The sequence below is a fragment of the Mytilus trossulus genome, chromosome 3 (assembly GCF_036588685.1).
Source record: "Mytilus trossulus isolate FHL-02 chromosome 3, PNRI_Mtr1.1.1.hap1, whole genome shotgun sequence".
NCBI lineage: Eukaryota > Metazoa > Mollusca > Bivalvia > Mytilida > Mytilidae > Mytilus > Mytilus trossulus.
The window spans coordinates 79,518,924-79,531,004 of NC_086375.1; the positions used below are offsets into that span (position 1 = coordinate 79,518,924).

The 12,081-nt window shown below is 30.2% G+C and overlaps 1 protein-coding gene across 13 annotated transcripts in view; it reads right to left on the bottom strand.

The window, feature by feature from the left end:
• The window catches only part of LOC134712559 (rho guanine nucleotide exchange factor 7-like), a 39,815-nt gene that overhangs the window by 15,663 nt on the left and 12,071 nt on the right, over positions 1-12,081 (bottom strand). For 11 of the 13 annotated variants that reach the window (XM_063574257.1, XM_063574246.1, XM_063574245.1 and 8 more), the window contains 11 exons: positions 10,181-10,304; positions 9,072-9,154; positions 8,659-8,753; positions 6,810-6,905; positions 6,144-6,266; positions 4,768-4,903; positions 4,179-4,238; positions 3,345-3,425; positions 2,532-2,681; positions 1,251-1,329; positions 797-1,014 (listed from right to left, as the gene is read on the bottom strand). In XM_063574257.1, the coding sequence (XP_063430327.1) occupies positions 797-1,014; positions 1,251-1,329; positions 2,532-2,681; positions 3,345-3,425; positions 4,179-4,238; positions 4,768-4,903; positions 6,144-6,266; positions 6,810-6,905; positions 8,659-8,753; positions 9,072-9,154; positions 10,181-10,304 (1,245 nt within the window). The remainder of the gene's footprint in view (positions 1-796; positions 1,015-1,250; positions 1,330-2,531; positions 2,682-3,344; positions 3,426-4,178; positions 4,239-4,767; positions 4,904-6,143; positions 6,267-6,809; positions 6,906-8,658; positions 8,754-9,071; positions 9,155-10,180; positions 10,305-12,081) is intronic. The other 2 variants (XM_063574251.1, XM_063574247.1) reach the window with 1 other exon arrangement.

Genomic DNA, 12,081 nt, shown 5'->3' on the forward strand with positions numbered 1-12,081 from the left:
TTTTAATTGTAAAAAAAATAGTTATCCTGAAACCAAACTAAAGACCCTGGAAGGGATACCTCTAACCATTAGTGTGTTGAGTCATCCTACAAATGTTCACATACCAATTCCTCTATGTAAGTATATATTAAATATCATAAAAGGTATAGGTCTAATTTACAGTGTTTTGGTTAATAAGATCAAGCATGCTAAAATTAAGCTTTGTATAATTTTAAAAATGAATGCTTATGTGTATATAAAATGATAAAAGTTCCCAAAGCAGTTTCCCTTTTTCTCTAACTAATCCAAAGAAAGAATCATTTATATCACTTAATATTATTCAAAGCAATTTTTATTTATCCTATATTCTCTCTCATTTTTTTCTATATTTTTTTTAATTTAGTCCCAATCCAAAATAAATGATAACTTTTCTGCTCTTGCTTTGGTCCACCAAAGAAATGGTCCAAAAAAATGTAGACAAGGTGTTAATTTTTCCATTATATTCAGACCCCTGTACAATAATTTCCAGGACTAAACTTCATTGTAGCATAGACACATTATCAAAGAGATAGGTGTGTAATTTTTATCTTGATATCTATTAGTTTTTGTTCCTAAACTTTAAAGTATAGGGTAGGCCATCTTTTTAGTCCTTTTATATAAAATTTAAAAAAAATAATTAGCCAAGATCATGCTTTACTAATGTAAACAGAATGTGAACATTGCTACAATTTTTCTTCTACATGCTATGAGAGAATATGCTTTAGATGACTATATTAAAAGGCTGAGGTTTCCATGCTACACCAGATTTTGACCTCACTTTTTGATTTTCAGGTTTATTTTGACCACTACTAGTCTCCATTGATCCCCCGTTTTTTAAGAGCTTCATCTGTTCCTGTAAGGTGTTTAGACATACTTGAAGACTTTGTGGTTTGGTTGTCCCTGAGGTATAGTTAGCCTGCTGTTTTAAATGGTCTAACCATGCTTTTACTTCAGTATTAGTTCCACATGTTACTGTAATTTTCTCTATCATGTTCCCTGAAATAACGTAGAAAATAAAGTAAGGATTGTATATAGTCATCAGAACTGTAAACTTATTTATTTACTAAGATTTAAGAAGAGAAAAACACTCTTGAGATAAATTAAATTTCATTCAAAATAAAACAAATATTTTTTTTGTTTTTTAAATATAGTTCATTCAGGCATATAATGGATTGGCAATCAATTGTTTTAGGAGAGTTGTTCATAGAATTATATAGTATATAGAACCATACCTGAAATTTCAAAACTATTTGGAAAATTTTCCTCATCATCACATGTGCTTACATTTAGACCACTGAGTGGAATTTGTCCCTGGAAATAAAATATAGATAAAACATGTGTTAACAAATATCCAGTTAAAACTCAATATGAAAAAATTTGTAAGAGTTCCGCGGAACCCAGTGTCTCGCCTACTTTTGCTGTAAATTGCGGGCTCAACAAAAATGAGGAAAACATTTCCCTCTTGATACCCTCTTATGATTGTAAGAAGCTTCTGTCTAAGTTTGGTAAAAATCTAGGATAGTTAATAAATTTAATGAATGTTTTGAAAACTTTAACTGCAAACTGTATGTAATGTTAACTTAAAGAAAATCTAGTCCATTTAAAAATAAAATACAGAAAAAATGGAGTTGTCTTTTTACAAAATTTACTTCTGGATACTATTTTATGATCATAAATAAGCTTCTGTCCAAGTTTGGTACACATCCAGGAAAGTTTAAGAAAGTTATTAAAATTTTAAAAACTTTAACCACAGAGTGAATGTAATGTTTCCCCGCAGAAAAACTAAGTCCATTTAAAAGTAAAATACGGAAAAAACGGATTTATATTTTTACAAAATTTATTTCTGAATACTATCTTATGATCATAAACAAGCTTCTGTCCAAGTTTGGTACAAACCCAGGATAGTTTAAGAAAGTTATTAAAATTCTAAAAACTTTAACCACAGAGTGAATGTTATGTTTCCCCGCAGAAAAAACTAAGTCTATTTATAAGTAAAATACAGAAAAAATGGAATTTTATTTTTACAAAATTTACTTCTGGATATTATCTTATGATCATAAACAAGCTTCTGTCCAAGTTTGGTAAAAATCCAGTATAGTTTAAGAAAGTTATTAAAATTTCAAAAACTTTAACCACAGAGTGAATATTTGTTGACGCCGCCGCCGACACCGACGACGACGGAATGTAGGATCGCTTAGGCTCGCTTTTTCGACTAAAGTCGAAGGCTCGACAAAAAGTAAGTTCAGCACTCCATTACTTACTGATAATTTTTATGATGTTTTTCAGTTCATCTTATAGGATGCTTCAACATTTTAAATGATATTTCAGTCCAGTTTTGTAAAATTAAGAGCATTAAATGAACATGAAAATTTGTTGAATTGTTTAAATCAGTTGATCAAATTTGAATGAACAAGAATGTATGCCATTTATGTTATGTGTTTTGATTTCTTTTAATAATCATAATACTAATTAAAATGAGATTTTTTTATAATAATAATGAATAAGCATGTTACCTCATAAGTATAACCACTTAATCTTGGACTCATTGATAACATGACCAGCATGTTAGGAAATAAAACAAATATTCTGTCATACTTTTCTCCAGAAGATGTGAATACATGAACTTGGGATAAATGTAGTACTTCACCAAACTTTGACATCTCCTGGAAAATGGTAGAATTATAGACATTTTAACTACTATCATATGCAGGATCTGTAAGCTATAATATATGAGGAAAACAAGATAAATGCACTCTTTTAAGTAAAAGAAAAATAATTTCTGCTGCAAGTTTATTTCAAAATTTATATCTTCATTGTTAAAAATTATAGCTATGGTGCTTAAATCAACTAACAAACAGCAATATAACTGTGGTCCTTGTATATAACACACATTGCACAATGAAAATGACATCCACATCAAATTAGAATGTCAAAACATTACTGCTTCAGTAATGCAACACTACTTCTGTATTTAACCATTTGTTTTATATTTATGCATTTTTCTGTACATTTCACAGTAAGAAATGATTGTTGAATAACATCATTCCCACCAATTGACATCAGGTAACCCAGTGTAACTAGTTCATACAAATCAACTTAAGATTGGTCTATTCTTTTAGCTCTTTTTAAAAGTTTAAAAATATCTTTGAGCATTTGAAATCAAAATACTATTCAGATTTATTTTTTATCTTTTAGGAGCTTTAAGGAAAATATACTTTTACCTGAACTGATTTTAAAATATCTAAGGTAAAAGTTAATGACATATTATATTAAATAATGTATGCCCTGAATTGTTTTTTTTTTTTGTATCTTCAAAACAGACTTACCTCCCCTTCCCAACCTTTAATTGCACTAGTTAATATTTCATATTCCATTTCTTTCACTTTTCTTATTTCCATACAAGCATTCTGAAATATATAATATTAAATAATAAGTAAAGATAATTGTTAGCATCTAACAACTACAACATGGATAATCAAGCAAAGTATTGTTTTTCTATAACACAACATTTACTGTGGTAGTGATTGCGTTCTGCATTAAATTCTATATATTTGTTTAACATTAATGTCATTGGATCAAACCAAATATTTTTTCAACAAAGAGCAAATTATGATGTTGCGAGGACTTATGGTGTCATTCTAACTTACATCAATGCCTGAAAAAAATCTGACAAGATAATTTTCAACTAGATAAATGATCTATGATGCCTAGATTAATTATTGAAGCTATGGCACTAATTAGGAAATATCAGATATCTGAATTTTTCAAGATATACACAAGTTGTAAAAGTACTTGTACAAGATTTACTGTAAGATTTCCTCCTTCAATAACATGACAAACATTTCATACATCTGCATGATATTATTAAAATATCAGTTTTTGCCAAACAAATTGTAGAATATATCAAAGTTATCAATTTGTCTCACTATGGTCTCGCAAGATGAGAAATGGTGCAGTGTATCAAAAGCTATGACTTGCAGATGTTAACTAAATATGAAAAATATATATACTGTGAACCATCTAATTTTCACATTATCACAGTGTCACTCATGTATCCAATGCTGCAGTAAATAAAGGCAACAGTACTATACCGCTATTCAAATGTATACGCAAGTGAAAGTCTCAATAACAAATAGCTTTTGCTTGATTAATTTACTTACTGATACGTCTCTATAAATAGCTATAGCTCTCTGGGTATCCCCTCTGTCTACATGACTTTCCTATAAAATACACAAAACTTACATCAGATAATGAATTTATACACCTTCACTTGGTTCAATAAAATATATCCTTAATTACATTTCCCTGTAACCTTAAGTTATAAAACAGTTGACTCTATTAAAAACACGTGTTTACAAATGCTATAGAATATCTGTTTGAAAGTGTAAATTGAGACTATTAATGACCTTTACTTATAATGTTCTTCTAATATTACCATATGTCTTATATCCTATAATCTAGCATGCAATCAAAACCAACCTGTTAAGACACAGAGGTAGTTTGTGCTAGGTTTTCTCTTCATGATCATGTTCTGATTCACAGATAAATGATGAGTTATATTTACTTACTAAATACAGATTAATTATCATCACATGTTTTATAAATCACTTTTTTGCTTATCAAAATCATTATTTGAAAACAAATCTAATATGCAATATATCTATGATACTTATATTGTCTTGTAAATATAAATTAACAGTACCCATATTTCTATTTCATAGTTTCGTAATTCAGAAAGTTTCAACCTACCTCTATGTGTCTCTCTAATTCTTTGAGAAGGCTGGGATATTTATCTAGTCGTGTGAAAGGTTTATATAAATTTGTGGTTAAGATCATAGCACCAGGCGGAGCACCATCCTGCTCCATATATTTATTTAATTCATCTCTGAAATCAAAAATTATTTTTCAATGGTAATAAAAAACTCTTTTCAATCATTTTTTTTAAAAATCATTTCAACTCTATTCAAATATTAGTTGACAAAAGAATATCAAGGTGACTTAATAAGGATGTTAAGTGAATGCAGATGAGGCAAACACTTTCCTCATACTATGCAAAAACGAGATCTAAGAAGCAGTTGCACTACATAACAGTTGTTGGTCTGTTGTGGACTACTTCTCAGTTGCTGAGTGGTCTAAATAATTCCGATACAAAATATACAATGATTTAATATCCAAACCTTATAATTGGAGCATGAAATATAAATAAGATCAAGGTCTGACATGCAATTACTTACAAGTTAAAACTCAAGGACTTGTTGCCAGAAAGGAGTTTGCCTTACATGGTCTTACAACCATTGCCTCATAGTGAAGAGGATGTACAAAATGTATTAATTTCATTTAAATTACTAGCATTTATAAGTTCAATCAAAAATTTTATATGTTTGGACAGCTGATGCGTTTTCTTAGGTATAAAAACCTCAAAAGTTAGAAAGGAATTGAAACAAGCATTGATAAATGACTGCACTGTTTTATTTCTGAGGTAGTTATTCTGTAATAATATTTACAAAATCCTGTTTCTTATAGTTCATCAAAGTAGTTTTTGATCTAAACCTGCATTTTCAACTTCCTAGTGATGAATTTTATGACTTCTTCATTTGATAAAGAATGATTTATGATTAGCTTTAAACTATTAATGTAGGCTGGAATCAATTATTTGAAATTTATTTAATTATTGTGACAAGTAAATTATGAATGAACTATATATCCCTGTGTGTTTTGTTTCTTAAATCTGTTTATATTGCTCCTCAGAGTTATTCCATTAAACTATATGAAAATTTACAGACATAATACCAGCCAGCTGTAATAAATTGAATTATGTTTTTTTCTGCAAATCTTTAACTTCCTGTTCATACAAGTATTGATGATTCTCATGTAACATTATTTAAAAATATTGACATCTATTTTCTAAGAATATAATCATAAATTCAATACACCTTATTGCTATTTGTCCGCCATTACTGGATATCACACAGGTTCCCGTAAAATTTATGTCACAATACAAAATATCTGACGCCACAATGGAAAAGCGATTGTTGTGTGTTTCAAAAGTTCACACAGCTGGGTCAGCCGTGATTAGCGATAAGGTGTATAGTTAACCCTTTCTTCCATAAACATAAATATCTTACCTTTTACTCTGAACAATAGCTACAGCTCTAGGATGATTGGAACAATATTCTAAATATAATTCTTTTAATCTTGGAGCATGTTTCATAAAAACACCACCAATTCTTCTTAAATGAGGTAATTGTCTGGAAACCAGAAACAAAATTAATTACAGTTTTATACTGGAAGTCAATATCTTATAAATTGACTGTTAAGAAATGTTAAGAAATGTGCATTTTCAAGAGACATCTGTTAAGATAAACAACTAACATTAATGAATCAAATATAAGTTGTTTAAAAGCTTAAAATTCTAACATGCAACAACAATATTTTCTGTAAATATGAAAAATATTTCAATACAAAAATCACTTGGAAGACGAAGGAAAATAAAGCAGTTAAAGCACTAAAAGGGTCCTGTTTGATTTTTGTATATTGGAGAAAGGATTGATAAAATTTCAGTTTTCTTGCCGTAACATTTAGTTTAGCTGTCAGAGTCTTTTATCGTTGGCAGATCATTTAAGGAGATACATTTAAATGGAAAACTCTTACATCACTTAACATAAAATTATAACCCTATATGACAGATTTCAAATATTTTGGTTTATACTAAATATTCAGTTACTACCATGTTTTGATACTAAAGCATGTACCAGTGTGTACAATTGCTTTCTTCACTATGTAGAACTTACTTCATACAGTCTTCTATTGAAGATAGAAAATTGTTTTGGAATGCTAATATGTCATCTAAATTTCCTACTAGTTTAGTGTACTCCACAGGAGTTAATCTGAAACATAAAATAGGCATTCATATAAAATTGTGATTCATATATTTGTAAACATTATACTGTAAAAATTTCTGTTATCATGTGTCTGCTAAATCTGTGTTCTTGGATTTCTGTATTTTGACTTTTTCCTTTTCACTAAACTTGTTTTTTGATTGCTGTTTTGCACCTTTACTTTTCAGTATTGGTTTTGCTCAATGTTGATGGCCATACCATGACCTAAAGTTGCTTAATTCTAGTCTCAGATTCTACATAATTTAGTCTCTGTTGTATAGTTGTCTCATTGGCTATCATGAAACATCTTCTTTCAATATACAGTGAAACCTGTCCAAACCGAACACCCACGGGACTTTGCGTTTTGTTCGGTTTTCACAGGTGTTCGGATTATAGAGGTAAACGGAAGTCGACACCAAAATAATTTTGGCATTTACTGACAAAGGATAAAAGGTGACACAACAGACGACAGTTTATTTTTGTGTTGATTTAGATGTAAATTTAAAAATAAAAGAAGATGAAGATAGACATTTTGATACATTTTTGTTTATAAATCAATCACCACTCCGTCAATCACGCTCGTCGGGGAGCGAATTTGCGTTTTATAACTATTTTCTCATCTGTTAATTTACTGACCAATTCAGACTCACAGTTACTGTCAAATGACGATTCCTTAGCTGAATCGGGAATGTCATTGTTCACACGAGTTCTCGGACTAAACTGATCACCCGCTGATTTATACTTCGAGACACAAAAACAGTGAAACAACAGCAGGGATCCAGTTTATTCTCGGACTTTATCATTGCTAAATAGCTAACGGAAGTCTTCGGGAGCATTCAAATCAAATATATATGGCATCTAAAGGGAATCCAGCAATCGAAATCCATTTACCTTGCTGTGTTGCACGATTTCTTAATCCAGTGAAGGGCTTTAAAACTATTATTTAATTAAACAGTTTAGTTACAGAATGGCAGTTACGATTTTGTGGCCGTAATTATTTGAGTAAGGTGCATTTAATTGATCTGAGGGAAAGTTCCTTTCTTGTCATTATCGGCGGTGGGGGTACAGCTGGTCAATTTTTTTATTGTTTCTTTACAAAACAATCATTTTATACATTGACACAGACATGCTAATTAGTTTGTAATAACAACTCACATGTAAGTTTATTAAACCTCAAATACCCTCGTGGATACTCTGCCATCCTGTGTTTGTTTAATTAAATCATGCAAATCATTATAATATGTTATTGTTTTGATTGCTATCGATCGATATTGACAGGTAATTTTTAGATAAAAATTTACTAACGAGCCTTAAAAAGGCGTTCGGTATTCGGTGTTGACAGGGTTCGGTTATTTCAGGTTAGATTAACGTTAAATGATAGGGAAATTTTGTGGGACTTTGAAAATTATTCGGTTTAAACTGAAATTCGGTTTACCCAGTTTTCACTGTATATACATCTTAAAACACTATATTTTTATATGCACCTGTTCAATTGATTTTATTCAAAACCTGAGTTATATTTATTACTACCAGTAAATTTAATTTTTCAGACTTGAAGGCATAAAACTTTGCTCAGTGCTTAGAGCACAAAAATCATGCTTGAAACATGAAATCCAGCAATTTGATTGCTAGATTTTCGAGTCGGAGTACAAAAATCATGCTTGAAACATGAAATCCAGCAATTTGATTGCTAGATTTTCGAGTCGGAGTACAAAAATCATGCTCGAAAGTTTTATGACAGTGTGTCTGTATCATGACTTACATGCCAGAATTCTGTAAAGGATGTATGTAGTTCTGTAGTACCATTGTCATTTCCTGTACATGGGTTTTCTCTGTTTCTATCAGATTCTGAAAAACCTGCAATATCACATTTGTTTTAGTTTTTAAAAAGTATAAGCGTATTAACATTCAATTTCAACATATGATGTTGTTGTATTGCTAATTATTTTTAAGAAGTTTTGTAACATTGTTGCGGCATGTGCACATGACATAAACTAAATGAAGAAATTTTCAAATCTTTTAAAGAATTATTAACATTTTTTTCCAATTAACATCAGTAAGAGAGATCTTGGGAAGCATAAGCTCAAGTTCTAAATCATTTTTAACAAAATAATAAAAAAATATTTGATTTACAATGAGGGAGGACAATATCATTTCAGTCATGTGTATACTTACAACATTGTGGTATAACTGTGTACTTTCTCTCTTATATACTCCCATGTCTGGCCCTTTAGTTATTGAAGATCTGTTGGCAATATCTGAAAAACAAAATATAAACTTCAAGAAAACATAATTTTTTAGCTATATGTAAGGATCAACACCTCAGTGAGCTTTCTATTTATTTTACAAGCACAATTTATATTCTTAGTTTTCAACTGGTAAATTTGCCACCTGCAAATTAGACATAATGAATCTGTTGGTACAATATAGGTAGGATTATCTGTAGGATTATCTGACAGGATATCCCATACAAAAATGTGTTTCATTATCAAAACCAGACATTTCCCTGATACTTATGACCTGTAAATACAGGTTAACACCATTATAATTATCATTAAAGACTTCTGTTATAGACAGCAATTACAGAACTAATTTCAACATCTGAAGTCAATTACTGATTCCCATTATTGCTATCATCTTAATGACAGGACATCAGAAATTAACAACATATTTTTTTTGGCAACCATTTTTTATTCTTTTTCAATTCTTGTATTTCATACTTTTCTTGATTATTTTAGTGAAACAACAAGTGATTTTTTTCAGTCTTGATATAGAATGAAATCAACACTCATTTTTGGGGGGTATCCAAAATCTCAATAACTGCCAATCTAATAGACAAGTGACTGATACATTTGAAAGCAAAAATATGCATTTATAACATCATTTATTAGTATGAATCACATTTGGAAAAAAATATTTAAAAACAAGTTTTGTGGACTGCTCCACAAAAGGTGGGGTTACAGTATCAATTTTGGGTTTTTCTTCTCTTATTTACTATGTTCAAGTATTTAAATTCACAATTTTTTCTCACATCAACCAACACTTTACCATTTTTCTGACACTGAAAACTTCACCTTACTTGGTTTGTGTGAAGTTGTTAGGAAATTATCCAGTCATGCCAGAATGTCATCCCAACAAATACAATGCCACTTGACAACATTTATCTTCAAAGTTTTTCTTTCAATGTTTTTATTTTCCAAACTCAACATCTTCCCTTATTAATCAGACCTTTAGTAGTTTTCTTCATGTAAATTGCATAAGTTCAAATATTTGTCTGCCCTTACCAGATTTAATTTCTTTGGTATAGTTGTTAGGAAACCATCCAGTTTTACCATTCAGTGTACCTTCCCACCAACCTCCTTCAACCATCTGTGTCACTGTTATGATGTCCCCTTTGTTGAAACATAGCTGAAAATATACAGATAAAAGACAGATGTCATAAGATAATTAGGCTTTAATCCATTTCAATTCTCAGTTATTCAAAACAATCAAATCACTGAAATGAAATAAATATAAAAATCAAATTTAAAGAAATTAATCTACCATTACCATGATCACCACCAAACATGCCATATTCAGATACCAGTCCAGTAAATGGATGGCTGATTAATGCCCAACAGCAAATATTTCATGAATGTAATGTTACTGGAATATAAATATATCCTGCTTTTTACTTGCATGCGGAGACATGTTTACATGTTACTCTACCTGGATCATTATTCTGGCTCCAGCTAGTAGCCTAGTATTGTGCATCACTCCTTTCAAACGTCAAAGAAATCAACACAGAGATAAGTTTTGCCTGTCTGCAGAAATTTGAAAAAAGACAAGACAATCTGATGAGCAACAATTCAAAGTCACTAGACCATGACCTAGGGTAAAGGACTTTAAAAAGTCATCAAACTGGTTTGTATTAATAGTAAATGAAACTTAATAGAAAACAAGTGATTCCAACCAAACTGACTTAAGCAGAAAACTTAACATTGCAATCTGCTAATTTATTGAATGTTGATTGACTTTGACCTAGGGGGCAGGGCCTTGAATAAGATGTCAAACTAATTTGTACTGATAGTGGTTCAACTTGACACAAAATATAATCATAAGCAGTTCCTATCAAACTGACTAAAGCAGAAAACTTAATAATTGTTGACCCACTATCCTCAGCTTTAATAGCTGCCTGAAAAAAAATCTATTTATACCTAATATATATACCTTTCCACAATGAAATCCCAAACAAAAAAGCATAAGGTTAGAAATAAAATTTGTTTCTAAAATAGTTGAACACAAAAGACATTTTTTTCTATAATGGGGGTTCCACTTTTAATAACAGTTTCATATTCTAATACTCCAGCTTCTAATTTAGCTTACATTTAGCAGATGACACAACTTCCAAATGTAATCCTTTAAAACAAAAGAACTTACTGCTGAATAAAATTCCATTTTCAACATGAATATTTTATTATTAACTATCTTTATTATCTTTTTAAATACAATTTACACTGCAATAAATTTTGGAGAAAGCAATTCAAAATGTTGAAGCAGCAGAATATGAGAAACCACATATACTTGCCTTAACATTATTAGAACAACCATTTAGACTACTGTGCAAACTACCAGTGTCACTAGTATATTCATTAGAACAACAACACATTTCAATCAGCATAATAATTATCTAAATCTATTATAATAAACATTTGTTCTACAGCTGAACCATGGCATTTCCAAAATCTCCTTTCCCTCAATGACGAAAAATAAGTCTCACAAAATCCAAAACACAATCCATAAGGTACAATAAAGTTTGTTTTGACATGTGTTTGCATGTAGACAAAACAAATATTAACGAAATAATGAAACACTTTAACTTCTCTAAACCTGATGAAACAAAATTATTAATTCAGACAAGATGAAGTTGGAATCTACCAAAATGTGTCAAGGCATTTACTATGTCAATCCTTCATATGTCAACTTCACTGCCAACTAAATGTACACTTGTAACATACTATTTGGCAAGATTCACGTTTGTATAAAAGTGTCCGGTTCTAATGAAGTTTTATTTCTAGACATATTGCAGTGTGCCCCTCTTTACTCAGATTCTAGATGAATCATCCACCTATTTTTGCAATACTTGAAAACACCTTAACAGAGATACTTCCACTTTTTTTAAAATAAGGCAGGAAAAATTAACAAT